Source organism: Hippopotamus amphibius, chromosome 17 (genome assembly GCF_030028045.1).
Source record: "Hippopotamus amphibius kiboko isolate mHipAmp2 chromosome 17, mHipAmp2.hap2, whole genome shotgun sequence".
Lineage (NCBI taxonomy): Eukaryota > Metazoa > Chordata > Mammalia > Artiodactyla > Hippopotamidae > Hippopotamus > Hippopotamus amphibius.
The window spans coordinates 6,456,282-6,482,869 of NC_080202.1; the positions used below are offsets into that span (position 1 = coordinate 6,456,282).

At 40.3% G+C, this 26,588-nt stretch overlaps 1 protein-coding gene across 1 annotated transcript; it reads left to right on the forward strand.

Moving 5' to 3' along the window:
• Positions 1–953: 953 nt before the first annotated feature.
• LOC130839850 (myosin-2) lies at positions 954–23,687 on the forward strand. Its single transcript, XM_057714428.1, has 38 exons — positions 954–1,172; positions 1,264–1,407; positions 2,967–3,123; positions 3,880–3,907; positions 3,991–4,105; positions 4,192–4,284; positions 4,698–4,761; positions 4,887–4,985; positions 5,440–5,543; positions 6,066–6,204; positions 6,549–6,667; positions 6,756–6,905; positions 8,011–8,181; positions 8,304–8,613; positions 9,098–9,165; positions 10,019–10,106; positions 10,198–10,315; positions 10,969–11,092; positions 11,181–11,317; positions 12,702–12,957; positions 14,506–14,748; positions 14,862–15,038; positions 15,121–15,266; positions 15,349–15,439; positions 15,525–15,914; positions 17,048–17,174; positions 17,822–17,940; positions 18,081–18,277; positions 18,992–19,175; positions 19,257–19,422; positions 19,525–19,649; positions 19,818–20,126; positions 20,214–20,417; positions 20,969–21,094; positions 21,185–21,355; positions 21,439–21,543; positions 21,653–21,748; positions 23,409–23,687. The coding sequence occupies exons 1-38, from the start codon at positions 969–971 to the stop codon at positions 23,559–23,561; spliced, it is 5,817 nt and encodes a 1,938-aa protein (XP_057570411.1). The 5' UTR covers positions 954–968; the 3' UTR covers positions 23,562–23,687.
• Positions 23,688–26,588: the final 2,901 nt, after the last annotated feature.

The window sequence follows — 26,588 nt, forward strand, 5'->3', positions numbered from 1 at the left end:
ACACTGCAATTCTAAAGAGAGAGACCGGTGGGTAGATGATTAAAGAGAGTTTTAAGTAATTCGATCACATAACGACGGAAGCAGCATCCTCTGCCAAACCCTTCATTCTGCTGATGCCACCGGCAACCTGAAGGCAGCAGAGTGGAGCGGCCCGCGCCTGCGTCCTGCGGAAGGAAATGGGGAACAGCAAAGGGAGCCTCTGACGTAGAAGGACGAGGACAATGTCTGCTGGGGCTTTTATCCTCAATTAGTTTAACTGGGTTAAACGGATTAACTGGATTTCATATGCAAAGAAATTATGTTGGAGAAACTCTACTAAGCACTCAGCTAAAAAAAAAAAAAAAGGTCAACAAAATTGTAATCCAACCCCCTGCCAAATCCACTGAATGTGAGCACTTCCAGTGGAACATCTAAAGGAGGAAGTAAAATTCTCTTATGTCACACGGCAAGAAATGGAATTCTTACATTACAATAAATGACATTTTATATCTCAATAGTAGCCTAAACTATTTCAAATTACATTCTCAGTCATTATTTTAACTTTTTTTTTCATAGTGTCTTCACTGTATCTCATGGGTTGTAATTAAGACAGGCAATACTGTAATCCCTATTCTAAAGATGGAGACACTGAGGCTCAGAAAGATCAAGTGCAACCCAAGGTCACAAGCTCCTTAGCAGCATGCGAGGCTACCACCCAGTTCTCTTATTAGAATGTCAGTCTTGAAGGATGCAAGAAGATGGAAAGCCCCAAGTACAAAGCTGGGTACACAGTGATCCCTGATGCCTTTGAGTCCTTGTGATATGTTTGTTTCAGTAACTGTAGCATGGAGTACAGTGCACCTGCCTGTGGAATTTCCAATTGGGCCCATGAAATATCATCAAGATAGAAATTTATGGATATAGATGACAATCTAGAATCTCTAGTATGAAATGTTTCATCTCCTTTAGGACCTCTGAGTTCAGCAGCCATGAGTTCAGACCAGGAAATGGCCATTTTTGGGGAGGCTGCTCCTTTCCTCCGAAAGTCTGAAAAGGAGCGTATTGAGGCCCAGAATAAGCCCTTTGATGCCAAGACATCTGTCTTTGTGGCCGAGCCCAAGGAATCCTTTGTCAAAGGGAATATCCAGAGCAGAGAAGGCGGGAAAGTGACAGTGAAGACCGAAGGAGGAGCGGTGAGTAGAGTCCCAGGAGCCGACCACATTCTACTAATTATAATGTTTGGTCACTCAGTTGACATAAACAGTCATCCTTCCTGTTTACCAGACTCTGACAGTGAAAGAAGACCAAGTCTTCCCCATGAATCCTCCCAAATTTGACAAGATCGAGGACATGGCCATGATGACCCACCTGCACGAGCCCGCTGTGCTGTACAACCTCAAAGAGCGCTACTCAGCCTGGATGATCTACGTGAGTGTCCCCCATCCCCAAAGTGGCCTTTATCACTGAACCCTGTCAGCCTACTACAGTATAAATGGGTCATTGCGCTTTCACCAGTCGTGTAACTAGTAGTTAAAAGGTTCACGATTGCTATTGTAAGGCACAAGCCCACAACTGGCACTTAATCCTTTGTCTTCTCATCCAAAGCCAGGCAGGGCCATTGCCCACAAGGACTGGGTTTGCCACAGATCCCTTGAACAAACACCAGAGCAGCTACTCTTTATATCTCAGCCACGCGCCTACATCGCCCCTCATCCCCATTTCTGATGCAGAATCAGCCAGAGGGAAAATATAAACTTATGTTTTAACACTTAAAAATAATGTTTTTAAAGACCAATTTTCACTCCTCCAAAATAACAGCAATTTGTATCTCTGTGTTCTGGTCCCTTCCGTGTGGAATGCCTCTTTGATGAAACCATTCCAACTTCCCCAGGCGGAGTTGGATGTTGTGTTCTGTGGTTTCTGCCCCTGCAATACCGCTGACAATGTTTTTCTACCATCAATCATTTATGTGTCTGTCTCCTGCATAGACTGGGAGTTCCTCAAGGAACAACAATTTCATTTATCTTTCATTCTTAGGGCCTTGCAGAGGCTTTGCACATAATACAAACTCAGTAATATTTTCGAATTGAATTTATTATGTTAGGTTGACATTTCTGTATAGTTTTGGGTTTTTTTTGTTTGTTTGGTTGGTTGTTTTTTGGGGGTGTTTTTTTTGGTTTGTTTGCTTGTTTTTTTTGGCTATGCTGCGAGGCTTGAGGGATCTTAGTTCCCAAAACAGGAATCAAACCCATGCCCCCCTAACCACTGGACCATCAGGGAATTCCTGTCACTTCTGTATAGTTTAGCCACTGCTGCTATTTAGCTGGAAAACACCTACACAAGTGGAACCTGGTGTTTATAGAGTCAGCATCTATTCTGATTTGTTGGTGCCTATGCTGGACCAGTTGTCAAAGATTTTGGAAATCAAACTGCTGTAATCATAATGTATTTACATCATTTTGTGCTGTTCCTTTATAACTCAGTAGTATTTTACAACTATCTCCCCAGTATTGCTGCATACCTTCATGTTTGCCTTTTTAAATGTCTGGGTCATATTATCTTAAGAAGATTTTCCATAGTTCACCTAACTATTCCATATTGTTGAGTACTTAGGTACCAAATTTACATTTCCATGAATTTGAACTATCTTAATGCTACAAAGGAAATACAGCCTATTTTCTAAACTACAGTAAAAAAAATGTCTTAAACTACATTTTTAAAAAACCCACAACTTCGGAGCTCCTGCTATGTGAAAATCACTGTGACAAATCCCAAGAGGAATAATAAGAAGTCTAAACTGTAGTCCCTTCCCTCAAGGATTCTGCTATCTTGTTGAACCTTTCAACTAGTTTTCATGCTGATGCCTTGAAGACATGTACAGCATATATTTAAACTGTTCCTTTTAGTTAAAATTCATTTAATAAGTGAATTGCACAAATCACAGGAAAGGTGTATGGCTAGTTATGCTTTCTTATTCCCTTGCATAGACCTACTCGGGCCTCTTCTGTGTCACTGTCAACCCCTACAAGTGGCTGCCGGTGTACAACCCTGAGGTGGTGACGGCCTACAGGGGCAAAAAGCGCCAGGAGGCCCCACCCCACATCTTCTCCATCTCTGACAACGCCTATCAGTTCATGCTGACTGGTGAGTTGCATGTTTTGTATGTGCATCTTTTCAGAATAGAACCGTAGGAGAAAGAGACTCTAACCATCTCAACACACTCTTTGAGGTGGTCCCCTAAATGCTATTGCCCCTTGCCCAGAACCAACCTAAACATACTCCAGATTTTAAGGTGTATCTTGTATTAAAACAGTTACACCATGAATCTTCTTCCTAGAATATTGTCTCAGCTAGATCAGTCTAAGGTGTGGCACTTTGGGGAAAGGGTTGAGCTATTTCTTCTTCAGAGAGAGTAAAACAAAAAAATGAACTTTTACATTTCCCTAAAAATACGACTACGGCCATGATTACTTCCAAAGCTACCACCTTTACCATACTGTCTCCTTCTCACACACTAAAAATATCTCCAATGCCTATTTTTCATTACTTCTTGTACCTATAATACAATAAACATGCTACTTACTTGTCACCTAAATCCACCTGAAAACCCAAGTCCACTTTTGGTATGTATTTAGTGGTAGAGTGAAAAAGAGAAAGCCTGCAGCTTCCCTGCAGTGTTGTGTCTCAATGGTGGTCTGTGTGCTAACGTGCGGTGTGGGAAGCTGCGGGGAGCTAGGCAGTGGGGTGCTGGAAAAGTGCTAGGCCTAGGGCCCACCAAGCCCTCGGGGTTGCTGAAAAATACTAAGTCTAAAAAATACGAAGTTCATGCCATTTTATTTACTTACCATTTACAAATATATTAGAATAAAGTATTGACTGTCTATAATTTCTCTCTTGTAGACCGAGAGAATCAGTCAATCCTGATCACGTAAGTAGATTAGATGCTTTCTTTTCATGACTGCGAGAGCTGCCAGCTTTGGGACCTCATCTGACTTGGTGTTTATTTGACAGCGGAGAATCCGGGGCTGGGAAGACTGTGAACACGAAGCGTGTCATCCAGTACTTTGCAACAATTGCAGTCACCGGGGAGAAGAAGAAGGAGGAACCGACTGCTGGCAAAATTCAGGTGAGTCTGATTGTCATGTCAGAATCCAAGCTGTCAGGTAAGAAACTCCTGAGCCCCACATGTGAGAACTGCTCTTGCCTTTGCAGGGGACTCTGGAAGACCAAATCATCAGTGCCAACCCCCTGCTGGAGGCCTTTGGCAACGCCAAGACCGTGAGGAATGACAACTCCTCTCGCTTTGTAAGTCTCTTGGACACTGTTATGGACACTGCTCACTGGTCAAAATTTATGGGATGTTCATGAATACATTCTCTGAGTCTTTTTCATTCCCATCATATTATACCATGGTTCTTTCCTTTTCCTCTGAGCATGTAATAACATGGATCCAAGTCCTGTCTAAAAAGATATATGTGACCCTATATCTGAGTTCTTATCTTTCATTATCTACAATTATTCACAATTTTTAGATTAAAGATAAAATTATTTTACCTAAAAAATAGGAGATATTTTACCTAAAAAATAGGAGTTTCTACTTATACAAATAGGCTCTGAATTGATTTAATATTAAAACATTAGCATTTTAAGTGTTTTGAGTTTCTCAAAGATTTGATAGGATTCAAAAACAAAGCAGTAATATTAATTTTTCTTCCAAGGGTAAATTCATTAGAATCCACTTTGGCACTACAGGAAAACTGGCTTCTGCTGATATTGAAACATGTAAGTGCTTGGATATCCTTTACAATCATTTCTGTTTCTCATGACCTATAATATCGACCAAAAATAAAGTTTGCATCTTATATGAATTTTTACATTTTTCCTGTTTGTTACTTATTTCCTTCCAGATCTGTTAGAGAAGTCTAGAGTTACATTCCAGCTTAAGGCTGAAAGGAGCTATCATATTTTTTATCAGATCACATCAAACAAGAAACCAGAACTAATTGGTAAGAAATGTCATAATTCCTTTTCACAATTACTACACCTGCACCTATCAATGCCTGGCTCAACTCAGTATTCCATGATGGAATTTTGTCAATTGTATACATTGTCTTGTTTCTTAAAACAGCTTTGTAAGTTTGGTAAAAATTTAAATGTGTTCATTACAGAAGTTCAAAAGGAAAACTAAAAATAACACCTCCAAAACCTACCACTATGAAATAACCACTGTAAACACCTGGATGAATATCATTCCAGTCATTTTCTGTACATGTATCTTTACAAACAGGTACATACCTACAGTAACTGGAATCATGGTTACATGCTCTTCCATAATCTCTTTTTTCATTGAGCAATAATATATCATGGCTTTTTCCATTCTACTGCCTTAGAATTGCCTAGAAATCTTATTTTAATGAAGAGGATATTTCTGCTTACTTTTTCTCTGTTTCATGTACTTAGAAATGCTTCTGATTACCACCAACCCCTATGATTACCCGTTTGTCAGTCAAGGGGAGATCAGTGTGGCCAGCATTGATGATCAAGAAGAATTGATAGCCACAGATGTAAGTAGAACACAAGAAAATTAGAATGATTATTTTAGGTCAGAGCAATGGTCCCTCTAGATAAATATTCAGTTTCTAACAGAAATCGCAAAAGGAGATTCAAGGATGAGCATGGATGCGCCACCTGGAGTCAACTGAAAAGACTGGGATGTGCTCCGATAGCATCTCATTTTCTCCTTTTACTCTCTTAAAGATCTATCCTTTCTGAATTTCCCTAAACCATTTTTTATAATCTCCTTGCATTAAATCTCTACCTCTCAAAATAACAAGTTTACTATCCTTGTTCTCTTAAGTTTACTTTTTGAAACTTCAGAGCAGAGGGCATGCACCTGTGATTCCAATGCTCTGTGCTGGCCTCTGGTTGACCAGCTCCCTGCGCACCCAATCTAAGGAGTTTCTTGCTCCCCATCAGTACTGGTAGTTTCCTCAGTTTGACCAACAAATCAGGAATCCGAATGTAAACTAGTAATAGTAAACATGCGGATCATTACCTGACGGTTACTCTACTGGTTGTATTGGCAGAGTGCTATTGATATTTTGGGCTTTACTAATGAAGAGAAGGTCTCCATCTACAAGCTCACGGGGGCTGTGTTGCATTATGGAAACTTGAAGTTCAAGCAAAAGCAGCGTGAGGAGCAAGCAGAGCCAGATGGCACTGAAGGTATCAACTGAGTCATCTACTTGACTTTGTGTTTGTTTGACAATCACATTCTTAACTTGTTACCCTTGAGCTTTCCTGGGAAGATAAATTCATTTTCAAGAATTGCATTTGAAAGTATACCTAGATAAGATATGTGCAGCATGGGTATTAGACATATGTTCCTACAATTTCTGAAGTTCTTTAGGGAACACTACCCACAATTAATGTCTTGAACTTAGTGAAAAAAATGGGCAAGAACACTCAAAAAGACATTGCGAAATATCTGTAGCTTAAAAAATTGTTTTTAATTTGAGGAAGTGGGTTGCTTTGCGCCATAACATCATTCTATCCTTTCTTCCTTTCAGTTGCTGACAAGGCAGCCTACCTCCAGGGTCTGAACTCCGCTGACCTGCTCAAAGCCCTCTGCAACCCCAGGGTCAAGGTTGGCAATGAGTTTGTCACCAAAGGCCAGACTGTAGAGCAGGTAACCGCATAATTCAAATCCACAGCCAGGGATGCAAGTATCTTATGGTCTTCTGTTAACCTTAGGAGATATGCCTTTGTCTTTCAAGGTGTACAACGCGGTGGGCGCCCTGGCCAAAGCCGTCTATGATAAGATGTTCCTGTGGATGGTCGCCCGCATCAACCAGCAGCTGGACACCAAGCAGCCCAGGCAGTACTTCATCGGGGTCTTGGATATCGCTGGCTTTGAGATCTTTGATGTGAGTTGGTAGTCAGTTGGTAAGGGGGTTGTACAGTAAAGCAATGGAAATATCAATAGGAAGAAATCTGTGACTATCATTACCTTTTATTACCAATGTCAAAAATCATGCTGCAATTTAAAAGAGAGTGATTGGGCAGCTACTAATTATTTATGGTAGTGGCAATTCCACTTCTGAAATAAACTACTTAATGAGGACTCTTTAACTTGCTCTATGATCCAATGGGAGTTAGGAATTAGGCTGTTGCAGAAAGGGGTCTAAAAGTCTCACAATGCAAAATAGGGTTAACATAAAAATATCAAAATAAACCTGCGCAGTGCATAATATGCTCTGAATATATGGTGGAGAAACCATTCAGAAACACTTAGGCAGATAATACGAGGAGAGAAAAGGTCAGTAATTTAGAGTGAGCATTAATAAACTCAATGCAAGAAACTCAATTCTCAACAGTGTGATATGGGATAAAAATTTATATTTGATGATAAAATACTTTTTTCCTGCTTATAGTTTTAAAAGAGTTTATCTTTTTCTAATTATAAATGCAAAACTTAGGCATGGCAGAAATTATCAAAAATCAAGGAAAGGGATTCCACATTAATTTCACTATTTATATCTAGTTAGTGTTAACATTTTTGCTTTTTAAAAAATACAAGTTGTGTTAACATACTGTACATAATATTTGGAATCTTGATTTTTTTTTTCACTTCACATCAAAGAATAAGGGTGGCAATTACTGCTCCCCTGCAACGCTGACCATGATGGCTTCCACACAACAGACTCCTCCCAGTCAGCTTCTAATGGGTTGCAAATTAGCTGCTGAGTCACTAAAAAATTCAGAAGATGATGGGAATAAACATGGAATGATTAACTAGGAACTCAGAAAAACACCTGGGTCCCTTTAAACAAGTGCAAGAAAAGAGAATTAATAATAATGATGCTTTAGGATTTTGTATAAAATGGCAGCAGAGAAAACAGTGATTTCACAGGCCCCCAAGGATTTAGATACCCATAATCTAAAGGCTATTCAACATTTTTAAATTAAAAAGCCCTATATCTTAAAATGCTCAATTTGCTAAGAGAAAAGTAAATGCATCTGTTTATTTAGTTTAACAGCCTGGAGCAGCTGTGCATCAACTTCACCAACGAGAAACTGCAACAGTTTTTCAACCACCACATGTTCGTGCTGGAGCAGGAGGAGTACAAGAGGGAGGGCATCGAGTGGACGTTCATTGACTTCGGGATGGACCTGGCCGCCTGCATTGAGCTCATCGAGAAGGTCTGTTTCAAATTTCAGAAACTATGTTTTGTGACAAATTATTCACTGCACCTTGTTTAATTCTATAGACAGAGAAAAATGCTTACATATAATTGTCACTTTGTGTCGCGGTCTGCATTCAGCCAATGGGCATCTTCTCCATCCTGGAAGAGGAGTGCATGTTTCCCAAGGCCACAGACACCTCCTTCAAGAATAAGCTGTATGAACAGCATCTTGGAAAGTCCGCCAACTTCCAGAAGCCCAAGGTGGTCAAAGGCAAGGCTGAGGCCCACTTCTCCCTGATTCACTATGCCGGTACCGTGGACTACAACATTACTGGCTGGCTGGACAAGAACAAGGACCCCTTGAACGAGACAGTGGTTGCGCTGTACCAGAAGTCTTCAGTGAAAACTCTAGCTCTCCTCTTCTCTGGGGCTCAAACTTCTGAATCAGGTAATGCTCAAAAAAAAAAAAAAAAAATCCCAACATGTTCTCCTGATATTACAAAATGTGATGTTACATTGAGGCTAGTGATGTCATAGCCCAGGCTGAAGTGTTGCAAGGCCAAATCCGTTGTGACTCCAAGTCCTGAGTAAGTAGGCTGCACTGTGATTATACAGTCACTCCAGCACTGACAAAGGCCCTACTGCAAAGAGTCAGAAATGAACTTTCAACATCTCAACCAATGAAAAGTCTTGGCTTCTAGGTTTCTCTCCTGCTTCTTCCTCCATATCTGCTGGTTACTGAGTATCATGAAAAGTGGATGCAAACTTAGTTGCCATATAAGATTCATTTAGGCTCAAACAGAGAAGTCATTTGTATTGCAAAAATGCTCCATTTGAGCACAGAAATCAACAAATAGGCAAGAAACAGCCCTGTCAATTCAAAACTATGTTTGAATGACAGCTTTTCTTATTTTTTCTTATTCTTTCTCCAGAACCGACTGTCAAGAAAGGTGGTAAGAAGAAGGGCTCTTCTTTCCAGACCGTGTCTGCCCTTTTCAGAGTAAGGAAGAAACGGTTTTTGACACTCTCTTGTTATTTTGGGAATTTGTTTTTAAAAGCACAGTGTCTTCTCTCCACAAGTCATTTAGGAAAGGACTGACCTTAACTAATAGCTTCTATTAATCTAGCTTTGGAGAGAAGAGCTTTAAATTACTCAGAAATTATCAGGTCATCTTTCATGCTAAGTCAAATAATAAAATATTTTATAGGAAATATTATAAAACGTAATGCTCTGCTATTCATAATCTAGCTGAGTCATGGAAATAAGCAATGGCATGTACTTAAAGAGACTAAATCATCAATAGGACTAATGAAAATCTAACAGGTAGCCTTTAAAGGACCGAATATGGTATCCTTGTTCATAATCAGTCAATTCTCAATTATAACTGGTAGGACTGTTCCCCTTATAGACAATCTTTATGCCCTAAAATTTGATGGAGTTGGAAATGGCAAGCTGTATTTATGAGGATAAGTAGTGCAGGCTTGTATTTCCTTATTGGAGAACGAGAGTGTGGTAGAAGAAAGGGTGACTGTCCACGATGGGAAGGCAAGGGGCTTGTAAATGTATGTGGGTGGCAAGGGACCAGAGTAGGAAGGAGGATGGTGCTTGTATACACTGAAAAGAATCACCTGACAGGCTGCTTTATATGTGTAACTCCTGCCAACTCAAGTGGAGAAAGAGGTGCTGAGGAGGGAAACTGCATCTCAGGAAAAGCTTACCCAGGTGCTACCTGAAGTTCAAATGGTCCACAAGGGTCATTCAACTCAGCCACGGACACTGATTTCATAGACATCACCAAATACTCAAAACCATGTCTAAATCTCAGATAACAGGATTTTCCCTGATTTTACAGGAGAATCTGAACAAGCTGATGACCAACCTCAGGAGCACCCACCCTCACTTCGTACGGTGCATCATCCCCAATGAAACGAAAACCCCTGGTAAGCAGTTCTAGAGTGAAAGCACAAAGCATGACTGCCCCACCTCCTGTTAACAAAACTCTGCAGTGAAGTAAGCACAGGTTTTTTTCAGGGGCCATGGAGCACGAGCTGGTCCTGCACCAGCTGCGGTGTAATGGCGTGCTGGAGGGGATCCGCATCTGCAGGAAGGGCTTCCCCAGCAGGATCCTGTATGCAGACTTCAAACAGAGGTCAGACTCTCCTAACTATGGTGCATCCTGGAGTTTAGGATACATTTTTTTGTGCAAGCAAAACCATTTAGTGAAAAATATGCCTCTATTTGTTATTTGTAATTTGCCACAAAAAGAGTAAAAAATTATAAGCCTCAAAACACCTTTAAAATACAGATATACCACATACTAAGCGCTCTGCAGACTCATCACTGGGTTTACTGTGCTCCTGCCTTTGCTCACAGATGTCTACATTAACTCCAATAATTATGAGAACAGCCATTTTTGAGTGCTTAATATGTTTGGATTATTTCATTTAATCCTTCCAAAAATTCAGTAGAGGTAAGTACTAGCAACAGCAAATGTATCCAGTAAGGATAATATGTTACGTTTTATTGGTCATCTACACACTAATGTGAACAAGATTATAGAGTACTTTCCTGAGAACAGGGTCTGATGAGGCAGAAAGAAAAGTTGCAACTGTGCAGGAAGGTAAAATGGAATAAAAATAGACAGTAAATACAAGATTGACCATCTATGTATACAATGTCCTTTCTATGAAGAAAGAATAATTGTTTTAAAGCTCTGATTTTTTAAGTTGAATCATTTAATGCTTAGCTGCTACTAGTCTCACCAATAAACCAAGTTTTAAAAACCTATATTTACTTTACCAGATACAAGGTATTAAATGCAAGTGCGATCCCTGAAGGACAATACATCGACAGCAAGAAGGCTTCTGAGAAGCTCCTTGCATCCATCGACATTGACCACACCCAGTATAAATTTGGTCACACCAAGGTAACAGTCTCTAAGGCCCACCTGACACTATGCCTGTCCCTTTGGAGTCTATGTAAAGTTTCTGATCTGCAACTCTGCCCACGCACAGGTCTTTTTCAAAGCTGGTCTTTTGGGGCTCCTAGAGGAGATGCGAGATGACAAGCTGGCCCAGCTGATTACTCGAACCCAGGCCAGGTGCAGAGGGTTCCTGGCAAGAGTGGAGTACCAGAGGATGGTGGAGAGGAGGTATACAAACATATTGCTTGTCTAGTCACAGCTTCCTTCAGAAGCACCTTTGAGGTGGCTTACAGTTAAGACTCACATATGATAAGGCCATCAGAGTAAGAAAGGATGAATAAAAGTCTGATGCTGAAGTGGAAATACACATGTACCAGAAAACTTAAGGTAGGAATCATCACCACGGAATACACTGAATGCTTGGGTAAAAAATGAAAAAGAGAGAGATGTGTAGGTCTTATCTAACAAGAGAAAACATACCATTAAGTAAGCAGAGACAAAATGTTGCCCCAGAATTTGGTTCTAATATGAATTTACTGGGTAGATCATTGGATAAGATACACTGAACTTCATAGCAGACAGTATTTTCAAGTTGTTTTACACAAGGTGCAGAAACAACTTCCTCATCTGATCATCCCTACTACTGAATTATTATGACTTAAAATATTATGGGCAACATAGGTGAAAAAATTTTTTTCAGTAAGTTAATACAATTTTACCAAGGCACCTTTTTAGTGATCTAATTTTGATGCAGGGACAGAGTTCTAAGACCATGAGTCAGGTGTCTCAAACTGCAGGCTGCATATGACTGGGATCCACAGTGAGAAATGCATTTTATATTGCCACCTGTACATCTGTGCATACATGTATGTGGGTGTAAATACATAAAGAATTTAAATGAAACATTTTCTGTCACCTGTAGTTCTGCAAATATTTTCTATTGTATTCTATTTCATTAAAAATAAGTTTGGTCATGACCCACTATATACATATATATGGGTAATTAATTGCCTATGTATGAAGGTAATTACTTTAAAAAATAATTTAGATTAAAACACATGCCATACTATTAGAGCAGAATGCAAAAATCACACAACATTAAAATATAAAACCAGAGACTTTTCAAAGAACTCCTGAGTTTTTAATGAGTCCTTTTATCCCATGCCCTACATCCCTCAGGGGTCTGGTCCCCCCTCACTGCTCTCAGTGGCATTCACGTAGGAAAGTCTGCGAAGCCCTGAAGCAGAGCAGTACTTCTCAAAGGGTGGTCCTTGGACCTACACCATCAGCATCTCTTGCAAACTTGTTAAATATGCAAATTTTAGGCCCTACCTCATATCTGCTGAATCTGAATCTCTGGGGAAAGAGTCCAGGAACTGGTATTTTAACAAGACCTTAGATGATTCTTATGCACACCAAAGTTTGAGAAGCACCAAAGTAGAGAAATGAATGATTAATGAGTTCTTGACCACCATCCCCAAATATATTTTCTTTTGTCTGTGCGTTTGAAAGTAGGCGAGGAATACAGTGGAGGGCAGAACCTCCAATTCTCACTGCCAAGATTTCATCTCATCACCCACACAATATCTAATTTGCATCAATTAAATTTCAGGGAGTCTGTCTTCTGCATCCAGTACAACATCCGAGCCTTCATGAACGTCAAGCACTGGCCCTGGATGAAACTCTTCTTCAAGATCAAGCCCCTCCTCAAGAGCGCGGAGACGGAGAAGGAGATGGCCACCATGAAGGAAGAGTTCCAGAAAACTAAAGACGAGCTCGCCAAGTCAGAGGCAAAGAGGAAGGAACTGGAAGAAAAGATGGTGTCATTGTTGAAAGAAAAAAATGACTTGCAACTCCAAGTTCAAGCTGTAAGTAGTGGTATCATCCCGTGGATTGCTAATCAGGATGCAAGTGCTACAACTCTAGCTACAACTAGCGGCAGTGAGTTGGGTAGTCAGTGTGAGAGACACTCACTGAAGGGAGAAGGTTCAAGCACTCTGATGGTACTAATAGAGTCCTTATTCCTTCATCACCCAATAAATGCTCCCAAACCAGAACCAGGGCAATGAGCTAGAGCTGACCGTTGTCTTCCATTCTGTATGGTTTCATCAAACTACAGGGTTTACAACTTCTGTTCCCTTTGAAGACAGTCCTTGAAAGTGATTTTAACATGAAACTAGCACAAATAAAATATTAAGGAGAGGATAGAGTGGAGAGAGTTGTTTTCTCTGAAACTTCCTTGAACTTCTAGATGTCTATGGGTCTTAAACCACACTATGTGTAGCTGACAAATGACAGTAGTCTACATCAGTTTTTACTGAATTATTGTTTGTTATTGATCTCCAAAACTGAGATTTGCTCTTTCCGATCCATCTCCGTAGTCGGTGCCGCATCACATCGCACCTGGGTTGCTGCATCAGCACCTAACTTGCTCTGCCTGCCCCCAGCTCCCTCCCTCCATCCAGCCCACTCACTGCCACTCCTGAACCAATCATCTTAGAACTGCTTCCCGCAGCTCTGAGATGTAACTTTTGAGACTGCCTCTCACGTGGAGCGAGCTGGCCTGGTCTGGTATAGTTCACTCATAACAAAGTCACGTATTTTTTCCTTCTGATTAAGAACGGTCTCTTCTGTCAAGTTTGGGCGGTGTAATAACTCCTTCTTTTAGATTATAGAAGGGAAAAGAGCTGTTTTTCTGTCCCCACCCCCTTCAAATCTACCCTGAGTTCTCGTCTCTTGTCCCTAGAGAATCACTTAGACTCTGTCCTACACCACTATACTCACTACCTGGCTATGGGCAGCACATTTTATGCTTTTATGTATTCAAAGACTGATATGGGGGCTCACTGATGAGTGTACCTATCAATTTCTCTCTCATTTGCTATCCACCCCCAACCCTCCTAAGTAGAAACATAGGTGGCTAGGAATTTTGTAATGACTTTATGCCTCAGCTAGAATTCAGAGCATCATAGCCAGGGTCATCCTCCAAGACCACAAAGGGAAATAATTCAGTAGAAGCTACATCTGGAATTTCTCCTGCTGGAATGCTTTCTCTCCTCTTGATTCATTTCTATAAGACCAAATCCTACCCATTCTCAAAGCCCAATTCAAATGCCACTTCATTCATGAAACCTTATCTGATACAACTTCTCAGATCTCTTATGTCACTAATTGGTTTCTGAATTAATGGTAGCTTGTTGGGGTTAAGCTTTTTAATCTACTGTAGAATATATTCTTCTAAAGGAATAGAACAATATCTGATACATTTTGTTTTTCCCATAATGTGGAGCATCCTGCACCACACACAGCAGGTGGTTCATAAAAGTTTAAGCCAAAGAACAGTGGAGATTTACACCGTTATCATTGTGAAATACTTCATTCTTACTTCCCAATTTTGATTTTCTCTCCAACTCAAGGAAGCTGAAGGCTTGGCTGATGCAGAGGAAAGATGTGACCAGCTGATCAAAACCAAAATCCAGCTGGAGGCCAAAATCAAGGAGGCGACTGAGAGAGCAGAGGATGAGGAAGAGATCAATGCTGAGCTGACGGCCAAGAAGAGGAAACTGGAGGACGAATGTTCAGAACTGAAGAAAGACATAGATGACCTTGAGCTGACACTGGCCAAGGTTGAGAAGGAGAAACATGCCACAGAAAATAAGGTAAGAAACATACACAAGGAAAGTTTACTTTTTTATTATTATTAGGGAATACAAGCATAAAACTGAAGCCACCAAAATGTAACATGTAATGCAAAGTGTTTTTACTTCCTAAGGTAAAAAACCTCACAGAAGAGATGGCAGGCCTGGATGAAACCATTGCAAAGCTGACCAAGGAGAAGAAGGCCCTCCAGGAAGCCCACCAGCAGACCCTGGATGACCTGCAGGCAGAAGAGGACAAAGTCAACACCCTGACCAAAGCTAAAACCAAGCTAGAGCAGCAAGTGGATGACGTAAGTCTACAATCATCAAGGAAATTATTTTCTTTGAAAGGAAGCTAAGCAATCCTTATGACTCAACATTATTTATATTTAGCTTGAAGGGTCCTTGGAGCAAGAAAAGAAACTTCGCATGGACCTAGAAAGGGCTAAAAGGAAACTTGAAGGTGACCTCAAGTTGGCCCAAGAGTCCATAATGGACATTGAAAATGAAAAACAACAACTTGATGAAAAGCTCAAAAAGTAAGTATGAAAGAATTGCTTATGAATGTGCTTCCATTGTTGCGTATGAACTCAATTGCTACCCTTTGCTACTTTTCAAAAGGAAAGAGTTTGAAATCAGCAATTTGCAAAGCAAGATGGAAGATGAACAAGCACTTGGCATTCAACTGCAGAAGAAGATCAAAGAGCTGCAAGTGAGTTCATATTTCCATCAGTCTGGCTCAAAGAGGCACGGTTACGACACAAAAAAGCTAACATTGAGCTTTTCCCCACTGCCAGGCCCGCATCGAGGAGCTGGAGGAGGAGATCGAGGCAGAGCGGGCCTCCCGCGCCAAAGCAGAGAAGCAGCGCTCGGACCTCTCCCGGGAACTGGAGGAGATCAGCGAGCGGCTGGAAGAAGCCGGCGGGGCCACTTCGGCCCAGATTGAGATGAACAAGAAGCGGGAGGCCGAGTTCCAGAAAATGCGCCGGGACCTGGAAGAGGCCACCCTGCAGCACGAGGCCACGGCGGCCACGCTGAGGAAGAAGCACGCGGACAGTATGGCTGAGCTGGGGGAGCAGATTGACAACCTGCAGAGGGTCAAGCAGAAGCTGGAGAAGGAGAAGAGTGAGATGAAGATGGAGATTGATGACCTAGCTAGCAATGTAGAAACAATCTCTAAAGCCAAGGTACCGCAGAGTCTGAGAAATTGTTATTTACAAGTGACCCTTTATGTGCATGTCACAGTTTGCACAGGGCCCTTTACACACATCATGTCATTTGTTCTTTGCAGTAATCCAGGAGGTAAGCAAGAAAGATGTTCGCATTTGTATTATTTCCACTTAACCATATGAAGAAACTAAAATTCAAGGAAGTTAAGCACATCGGCCCCATCACACTGTTAACAAATGACAGCACCAGCAGTGAGCATGCGTCGTCAGCATTCTCTTGTTCTCCACTGGAGAACACAGGTCTCCCAAATTCTCATTATCCAATAAGCAAAGTTTCATTGTACATAAAGGCAATGAAGTATTTATAAACACGCTTTCAGAAAACATGCCATTCAATTCTCACAAAATCTTAAATTTAGTACATGATCATTAAATTTTTTATTATAGGCATACCTCAGAGATATTGCGGGTTTGGTTCCTGACCACCACAATGAAGCAACTATCGAAAGAAAGCAAGTCACAGAAATTTCTTGATTTCCCAATGCATACAAAAGTTATGTTTACACTATACTATAACCTATTAAGTGTGCAATAGCATTATGTCTAAAAATATATACATCCCTTAATTTAAAAATACTTTACTGCCAAAAAATGCTAGCCATCATCTGAGCCTTCGAGTCATAGTAGTAACACCAAAGATCACTAGTCACAGATCACTATAACAAATACAATAATAGTGAAAAAGTTTGAATATTGTGAGAACTACCAAAAAAAGATGCAGAAACATGAAGTGGGCAAATGCTATTGGAAAAAGGGCACTGACAGACTTACTGGACACAGGGTTGCCATAAACCTTCAATTTGTAAAAACAAACAAACAAAACACCACAGTATCTGTGAGGAGCCACAAAATGAGGTATGCCTGGAACACTGAACAAAGCTTCACAATTAGCTTTTTAAAAACCCCAATGTATATTTTCAGCTGAGGACAGCAATCATAAAATATATAGAAAAAATTCTTATATATCGTATTACATATAAGAGGATTTATTTTATAAGTCAAAATAAATATTTTTCTGTTTTAGAAGAAACTGAAACCATAGCAAAATATTATTAAAATATCTTCACTTGCTTCTACTTTTTAACTCGTAGGGAAACCTAGAGAAGATGTGCCGCACTCTGGAGGACCAAGTGAGCGAGCTGAAATCAAAGGAGGAGGAGCAGCAGCGGCTGATCAATGACCTGACAACCCAGAGGGGGCGCCTGCAGACAGAATCTGGTAACTCTCTCCTCTACGGGGCCTAAAAGTGGAAATGATGTGGTCAAAGACAACTGATTTGGTGATGTGAGAGCCTAATAAAAGCAACTGAGAACATGTGTGATTCACCGAACAGCTCAGACTCTCATCCTATGTGCAAGGTTACTTGGGGATGATGCTGGAGATGAAGACTTCTGCAGGATTGGGTCAAGCTCTGCTCCACAGAGGCCTTGAGGATTTGGCCACACTCCAGCATGGATCCAGGGCCTCTGTTTTAGACCAAGCTTCTTTTTACCTAGACCAGAGTGAACCAAATTCCTGAATAGGGCAACGGATAACCCCGTCCCTCAAAAGTCTTATGAAACAGGGACAATGTAGAATCCCCCTTCTTTGACGGTTATCAGTAGGTTTTACACAATACTATATAACCTTGAAAGAATCAGTAATGAAAAAAACAAAGAGAATTTAAGCTGTATTTATTTATTCAGGTTAATACGTTTCACCATAAAAATCAGAAATTTGACATTAGCATGAAGATGTTATTGAGAATTAAATCATCTGAGTACTCAACTGGAAGGAGGTGTTGAGAGTTTAAACTTATGCCTAATATGAGCTTACAAAACTTTTTCTTTGCTTTAAAAAGTGGTGCCATTTCTTTTGCCTATCAGGTGAATTTTCACGTCAACTAGATGAAAAAGAAGCTTTGGTGTCTCAGTTATCAAGGGGCAAACAAGCATTTACTCAGCAGATTGAGGAATTAAAGAGGCAACTCGAAGAGGAGATAAAGGTAACCATTGTTATAAGACTCACTTTTTTCCCTAAGCTGACCCTAACTGGAGTCTGTTACATCAACTTTAAAAAGGTTTTGAAACTTAAGAATTAAACAATTAAATATCCTGTAAAAAGATGATGTAACTATCCCCACAGGCCAAGAGCGCCCTGGCCCATGCCCTGCAGTCAGCCCGCCATGACTGTGACCTGCTGCGGGAACAGTATGAGGAGGAGCAGGAATCCAAGGCCGAGCTGCAGAGGGCGCTGTCCAAGGCCAACAGCGAGGTGGCCCAGTGGAGGACCAAATATGAGACGGACGCCATCCAGCGCACAGAGGAGCTGGAGGAGGCCAAGTATGTGCGCAGAGATGAGACAATGTGCAGAAAACGTTGCACATTGAATCAGAAAGACACAGCCTTTGAAGATTCAGTGAATTAGCCCATAAGCCTTCATTAATTAGCTCCTATTTGCCAGGCACTATCAGGGCCTCAGAATAAGACATGAATAAAGCAAACACCATCACTGTCCTCCTAACCTAAAATCTAGTTAAGGAAACAGAGAATAACAAGTAATTATACAGATAATCAGCCTTATTGCTGGTTGTCAAGCACACCAAGCTCACTGCTGCTTTGGGGATTTGTGGTTGTCGGCCCTCTGTGTCTGGAATGTTCTGCCCCCAGATCTCCCTCTGGCTCACTCTGACTTCTTTTAGATTTTGACTCCACCCCCTTGGAGAGGACTTCCCTGAATATCTAGAAGAGTTGCCCACCCCTTAGTCCATTTTATTTTCCTTTACTGCACTTACATCTGCAATATGTTGTTATGCATTTTCTCACTTGTTTATTGTTTCTCTCACTCACTTGTTTGCAAGCTTCACGAGGCAGGGACCTTTTCTGTCTTGTTCACTGCTGTGTACTCAGCAACTAGTACATAAAAGGAGCTCATCAATATTTGTTGAGTGGATGAATGGATATTTTTAATATGAAGTTCCCCATACTTTTCAGCATGGTAATAGTTCCTATTTTGGTTTGGTTCACTTCTCTCTACAAACACACATAATCTTCAAGGAAGAAGCTGGCCCAGCGGCTGCAGGATGCTGAGGAACACGTAGAAGCTGTGAATGCCAAATGCGCTTCCCTTGAGAAGACCAAGCAGCGGCTCCAGAATGAGGTCGAGGACCTCATGATTGACGTGGAGAGGACAAACGCCGCCTGCGCAGCCCTGGACAAAAAGCAAAGGAACTTTGATAAGGTAGTTTCTGCAGCAGCCTCTGCTCTCCACCATTGTCCTCTATCCTTTCCAGCAGGTAACCACTCTTGGTGGGTGTTTCAGATCCTGGCAGAATGGAAACAGAAGTATGAGGAAACCCATGCTGAGCTCGAGGCCTCTCAGAAGGAGGCCCGCTCTCTTGGCACTGAGCTGTTCAAGATGAAGAATGCCTATGAGGAGTCCTTGGATCAGCTAGAAACGTTGAAACGAGAGAACAAAAATTTGCAGCGTGAGTCCCTTTCACTTTCAATAATTTCTATGCCTTGGAGGAACCTTTCTCTTATGTACTCTCTCTAATCAAATCCCTACCTGTCTTTTACCCAAACAACAGAGGAGATTTCTGACCTCACGGAACAGATTGCGGAAGGAGGGAAACGTATCCATGAACTGGAGAAAATAAAGAAACAAGTGGAACAAGAAAAGTCTGAAATTCAGGCTGCTTTAGAGGAAGCAGAGGTACAAGTTAAAAATGTGCATTGTAAACAGATTCAGAAAAAGAATTAGGACTAGCCACATACACTGAACAGAAAAACAAACAGCACAAAATTAGTGGAAGGAAAGGTGTGCAGAAAAACTTCTGAATGCTTCCATTCCCTGCTAATGTCACCCCTTGCTATCATTAAGGCATCTCTCGAACATGAAGAGGGAAAGATCCTGCGCATCCAGCTGGAGTTGAACCAAGTCAAGTCTGAAATTGACAGGAAAATTGCTGAAAAGGATGAGGAAATTGACCAGCTGAAGAGGAACCACGTTAGAGTCGTGGAGTCCATGCAGAGCATGCTGGATGCTGAGATCCGCAGCAGGAATGATGCCATCAGGCTCAAGAAGAAGATGGAGGGAGACCTCAATGAAATGGAAATCCAGCTGAACCACGCCAACCGCATGGCTGCTGAGGCCCTGAAGAACTACAGGAACACCCAAGCCATCCTCAAGGTAAGTGGGTTCAGGAGATGGTCCCAGGGCAGTTGGGGTGACTGCAGCCCTGAGAACAAGGTGTCTCAATGATCATTCATTCCACAGGATACCCAGATCCACCTGGATGATGCTCTCCGGGGCCAAGAGGACCTGAAGGAGCAGCTGGCCATGGTTGAACGCAGAGCTAACCTGCTGCAGGCTGAGATTGAGGAGCTGCGGGCCACCCTGGAGCAGACGGAGAGGAGCAGGAAGATCGCAGAGCAGGAGCTCCTGGACGCCAGCGAGCGGGTGCAGCTGCTGCACACCCAGGTGGGATTCAGCACAAAGAATTCACCTTCAGTAAATGCTTATGTCCCAGAAAACACAGGCTTGATTTCTTTTATATGACAGTCAGGTTTTATACTTCTACCAAATTTTCACTGCATTATTGAGAAATCTTTCACTGTTTCATTTTTGCACATATTATTATAGATTCACTTCCTAACATAGTCTAAGGCTTCACATATTCTTTTGTGTTAATATCTTTATTGACCCTAGTTATCAATATCGACATTTTTATTGTGGAAAAATGAAATATTTGAACATCTGTTATAATTTTATCCCTGTGCGGTCTCACTGGTAAACAGCAGTTATAAAATTATACAGCTATTTGGTCTAATTATGAACTATGTACTTGAAAATGCTAAATATTCTATAACATTTCTATTTTAATTAATTGTACTACATAACAAAATAATATTAAAAGGCATTTGACTTGCAAATTTTTATCTGAAATTTTTTTCAAAAATATTTTCTTTGAAAAGTACCACTAAGTGCTTTGGTAACATGATTAAAAGAATGCGTAACTTACTTTTAAACAGAATACCAGCCTGATTAATACAAAGAAGAAGCTGGAGACAGACATCTCCCAAATCCAGGGAGAGATGGAGGACATTCTCCAGGAAGCTCGCAACGCAGAAGAGAAGGCCAAGAAGGCCATCACTGATGTAAGCAGAGGGCCACACAGGGGTGCTCAAGCTAGAATCTTGATGGGCTCTCTCAGCTCTCTCAACTGGTGTTTTTTTACTGCTAACCAGGCAGCCATGATGGCCGAGGAGCTGAAGAAGGAGCAGGACACCAGCGCCCACCTGGAGCGGATGAAGAAGAACATGGAGCAGACGGTGAAGGACCTGCAGCACCGCCTGGATGAGGCTGAGCAGCTGGCCCTGAAGGGCGGGAAGAAGCAGATCCAGAAGCTGGAGGCCAGGGTGGGTCTCTCAATATCTATCTATTGCCACTTGTTCCCAATGCCTTACTGGATCAAAGTTCTTAAGAGCCTACTCATTCACAGGTGCGTGAGCTGGAAGGTGAGGTTGAGAGTGAGCAAAAGCGTAATGTAGAAGCCGTCAAAGGCCTGCGCAAACATGAGAGGAGAGTGAAGGAACTCACCTACCAGGTACAACAACAGCTAAGCACTCCTTGCATATACAGGGACTACTCACATGCAGTGATACAGCCATCATGTGCTTTTGAAGTAAGGCCCTGTGGTTTTTATCATCTTTCAGACAGAAGAAGATCGGAAAAATATACTCAGGCTTCAAGACTTGGTAGATAAACTTCAGGCAAAAGTGAAATCTTACAAGAGACAAGCTGAGGAGGCTGTAAGTATCCTTAAGACAGAGGAAAGAGAGAAGTCCTCTGTTAAGAACAACTAATAAATAAATAATTAGATTTACTATTTAATTCCTATAGTAAATAAGCTGTTTGCTTTATAGAAGACTGTGTACTTCTTAAAAACATTTGTACATTTTTTAACTTATTGCTTACTATTTGTAATATTAATAGATTTTTAAAGTTAATGTTCAGTCCACAAAGAAACCTCAAAAAATTTCAAAGCATTAAGTAATATAGGCCACGTTCTCTAGCCACAGTGTGATAAAGTTGTGAAGTGATGAGAAAAAATAAACAAAAAATTTCCAAGCACTTAAATGTTAAAAAACTAACTTTCCTAAAAAATGTTTGGATTAAATTGAAATAAAATACACAACTACTGAATAATTTTTAACTGTAAATAAAATTTCAAGGAAGATGAGACTTTTATAAACCTAGAATGTAGTCAAAGCTGTCCTTGAAGGAAAATTCATTGCTTTATATGCTTTCATTATAATCAAAAATTTTAAAAAATGAAGAAACTGATGGTCCAATAAAGAAATCATAAATAATAACAATGAAAGTAAGAGTTGTTAAAGATAAAGGTAAAAATTAATGAATTAGAGTATTCTATTTTCTAATTTGATAATCTCAGTAACTTCTGGGGAATTAATAAAGTAAATACACTTATAACTAGATTAATCAAGGAAAAGTGAGAGAAAATATAAACTCACAAAATTACAAATGAAAAAGGGGACAAACCATACAGGTAATAGGTTTATTTTTTAAATGTAAAATATAAATCTGTCAAGATAGTTGAAATATTAAAGAAATAAGAGAATATAAATTACTAAGTCGGCTGAATAAGTTATTTCAGAATTACTTCTGAAAATGGACTCAGGTCCAGATATGTCATTAAAAATTTCAAGGATCAGATAATCCCTGAGCTATGTAAGCCATTCCAGAGCATGGGAAAAGATGAAAAGCTTTCTAAATCATTTTAAGAAGCTCATGTAACCTGCATACCAAAACCTGTCCAAAAGAGAACAGGGAGAAAGACACCAAAGGCAGTTTTATTCATGAGTATAGTTATAGCAACCCTTACTTTACTAAGGAGACTGCCCACCAGTGACTAAATAGGCTTAATTCCTACAAAGTAAGGATTACTTAATATTAAGGAGTCTGTCAGTAGAATCATCACATCCAAAGTAGGAGAAAAAAAGTGATTGTTTTGAAATGTGCCAGAATGATATATGAGAAAATTCAACATTTATTTCGATTTAGAGAAGCTATTAAGAAATCCATCTTTAATGATAAACAATATCTAACTTGAGCAAATAGTCATCATCTTCCAGCAAGCATTAACAAGAATGATTTTATTCTTTCCTTCTTCTCTGCTCTTATATTTTTCCTTGCTATAACTGTGGTACATATTTTTTTAACGTTTTGGTTGCAAAAGTATAGTTGCGATTATTTATGAGACATGAAGCCCCAAATACATCATAAAGTTAATTTCAATGATAAGCAAAATTCAGGAGGTGGTAAGACAATAATGTTTCCCATTCAGTATTTTAACTTTTCTGCAGATGGCAAGTCCTTTCTTCCCTTAGGCCTACAGGGTCTAGAAAGATGCTCAGTATGGGTTCCTTACAAATCCATTTTTATTCTCAGGAGGAACAATCCAATACAAATCTATCTAAATTCCGCAAGCTCCAGCACGAACTGGAGGAGGCCGAGGAAAGGGCTGACATTGCTGAGTCCCAGGTCAACAAACTGCGGGTGAAGAGCCGGGAAGTTCACACGAAAATCATAAGTGAAGAGTGATTATGTCCTGATGCTATGGAATGACTGGAGAGAGGCACAAAATGTGAAGTCTTTGGTCATTTCTCTCTGTAATTACTGTCTGTCCTGCCCTACTGCAAAAGAAATAAAGAGCATAGGGCACTGTGCAAGCAATATTCTTAGACTGGTCTTTTCTTTTCTCTCTCTCCTGAAGTGATGTCAAAGCTTGAATAATCACAAGGCTATCAAACAATCACATGTGACCTGCCACTAAGAAGTAATTATGTACTTGCTTTTCTTTTAGGTCTACAGTAATACTTTAAGACCATAAAGTTGTCACTGATCAGGGAAGCCTTTTCTGATGAACAGAAACGTGGAAGTTATTTTTATTTCTAACCTTTCCCTAGTATTGAAGTGTAGCAGGATCTTAGAAAGCTCCTGCTTCCCCTAACATGAACTTATATTGCAGGTCAATGCAAAGGATAGCGCTAGTTACATTCTCACGCAGGGGATGCCTCCTGAACTATATCATTAATTCTCATTGCTTAATAACTAATATAAATTCAAAGTAGTATTATTAGCATGGGAAGATTTTTCATCATTAATACATATAACATATACAACATATTCATAGTATACGCACTGCGTAATAGGTACCACACAAAATAGCGAGATGTGACCTTTCTCCATATGAAAGCTACAAAGTGGTTATAAAGTCTGGAGACAAAGGAACTATTATTCCGTATACTATGCAATATCAATAGGCTGTTTATTAGCCTATGTTTCCAGAATTTATGGCCCCCTACAATCATGTAAAGAGCCAAAATAAATGAATAAAAGTATCAATAAAATATGATCCCCAAATAGATTATTCAAATATGTATTAAACCCACATAATGGTAAGTATGACTGTGGTACAAAAACTAGATATGCTAGCAATCCGAATTACTCAGAGGAGCATCCTGAGAGAACTAAGATTTTTTAAGCTGGATTTAGTTGCAATGCCTAGCCAAAAATATAACCTTCCTGGACAGTATAAAGAAGAAACTGAACGGTGACTTCCCATCTGAATAGAAAGCAAGAGTACATTGGTTTAAATAGCCCTGCAAAAGAATGACCTAATTAGATGTGTGGAAGTAGCTTCACAGATAATTTGGGTTTACACTGGCCTCAGGAAGGAAGTGGAACTGCTTCTTGCTGCACTGGCTCCCTTCACTGTGTTCCCATGTCACCTGTAAATGTGTAAGTGCCTCAGAACTTGGCAGAAATGACCAAAACCAACATGTATTTTCTACTTAATGGAAAATCTATCCAGAGCAGTCAAAAGGCTATCTTAAAATTCCCAATGAATCCTATTGAGAGCGTAATTAAAATGTTCTCTCTTTCTGAGAACACTGTGACATTTTCCAGATGCCTGATAAAGAAAGTAAGAAAGTAAAATGATGTACCTGTGGTTACAAAGCAGGTTAAGAGTTGGCTAGGAAGACCCTCTCAGCTGCATGTTTCCTGGAAGACCCTTCCCGATGGCTAATTTAACCCACTCCGGTAGAAGAGTGTTACCAGCAAGCACAATGGACTGCAAATCAGGTGACTGACGTCTACTCTGCTGTGCGATTTGTGAACTCTCTTATGTTCTTTTAATCTCAGTTAGTTTATTAGTGAAATGAGGAATATGGATTAGACAGTCCCTCACAGCAATAAAATCATGTGACCATTACAAACAGTATCTCCAGATACCTGCTTTCATAAGGCAGCCTCTTTCCACTAAATCCACTGAAATATAAGTACAATAATACAGGAATGGTTGCAAAACAGGGCATATTAAGCAAATTTTGTCTCTGTCCCACACAGACAATGCTGACAGAAAGAGATGCAAGACCACACAGACAACAAAACAAATATTTTTTAAATTAAAAATCAGAATAGAAATAATGTGCAGGTATCGTTTGTAAGCAAAACGTGAAATATATACCATGGATAAATGATGGAAGAGAAGTCATAGATGTTGCATATTTAGACAGAGAAATGCCCTGTTTTCTAGTTTTTTCCTATGTTGAGTTTCACAGAGGAAAAGAGAATTCACAAGCAACTTGCACTTAAAAAACAAAAGTGAAAGAAGCAGGACAATTCAGCTCGGTGAAGCAATGGAATGATTTGACAATGAATCAGAGGCAACTGACTGAAGGAAACAAAAGAAGCTGTCTCTCTTCGGCTGCTCTTCATGGAGCAAGTTTTAAAATTAAATTTCCAAGCATCCTTGAAAAAGTACGAAAAATTGGAAAAAAAAAATCATGGCATCTTGTGAGAAACTAACAACCTTTTTCTGACTCTCTGGTAAAGAGCAGAAACTCTCCTCCCTAGTATAATATCTGCAATTGGGCAGGCAGCTGAAAAGACTCCACACAGGCGACTCAGTGAAACACAAGAGCAGCAGGCAACAAAGTTCAGGGGATCCAGATCATAGCTGTCTTTGAAACACCACCTTACATTATTCCAAAGGCAGTCACTTTCAGGTTGCCAACAACTCAACTTATTTATAGGAGATTGATTTATACACTTAACCCAATGTAAGAGGAAATACTTCTAATTATATCCAAACATCTTTAATATGAGGGGAATTATACTTGGAGACCTTCACTGCCAAAAATATGTTTTGCCAAATATGATTTAAGAAAGAGGAGGAGACTACGTGTTTTCCATATTTGATTCTATAAAAGTACCCTTGAAATGAGTATGACTTGTCTTTCCTCATAAAGCTTCAAGGTAAGTGTGTGTGAGGACGGACAGGGCCCTGTCTGAAGGGCCAGCAGGGATGCCTGGCTGCCCGTACACATGCCACACAGCCTGGCCCCCACTGCCCCTGGCAGCCCTTTCAGTGAAGCACCAACTTACTCAGTAGCAATTTTAATTAGATGCTCTGGTGTTCCCAGTCATTTCTTGCTTCTCCATTCAGAATCCTTCATGTTATTATTGGGATTTACTAGCATTTAATCAGAAGAAATTTGCTCTTTTTCTTACAGTTCTGACCCACTTCAAGGTTGCATCTCTAAGGTAAGTTACTGATTTGTT

Excerpts from the sequence above, each read along its gene's own strand:
- LOC130839850 (XM_057714428.1), top strand. The coding sequence starts at position 969 with ATGAGTTCAGACCAGGAAATGGCCATTTTTGGGGAGGCTGCTCCTTTC. Across the intron at positions 10,107-10,197 it reads CAATGAAACGAAAACCCCTG|GGGCCATGGAGCACGAGCTG; the intron begins GTAAGCAGTTCT and ends GGTTTTTTTCAG. Across the intron at positions 21,749-23,408 it reads AGAGACAAGCTGAGGAGGCT|GAGGAACAATCCAATACAAA; the intron begins GTAAGTATCCTT and ends TTTTATTCTCAG.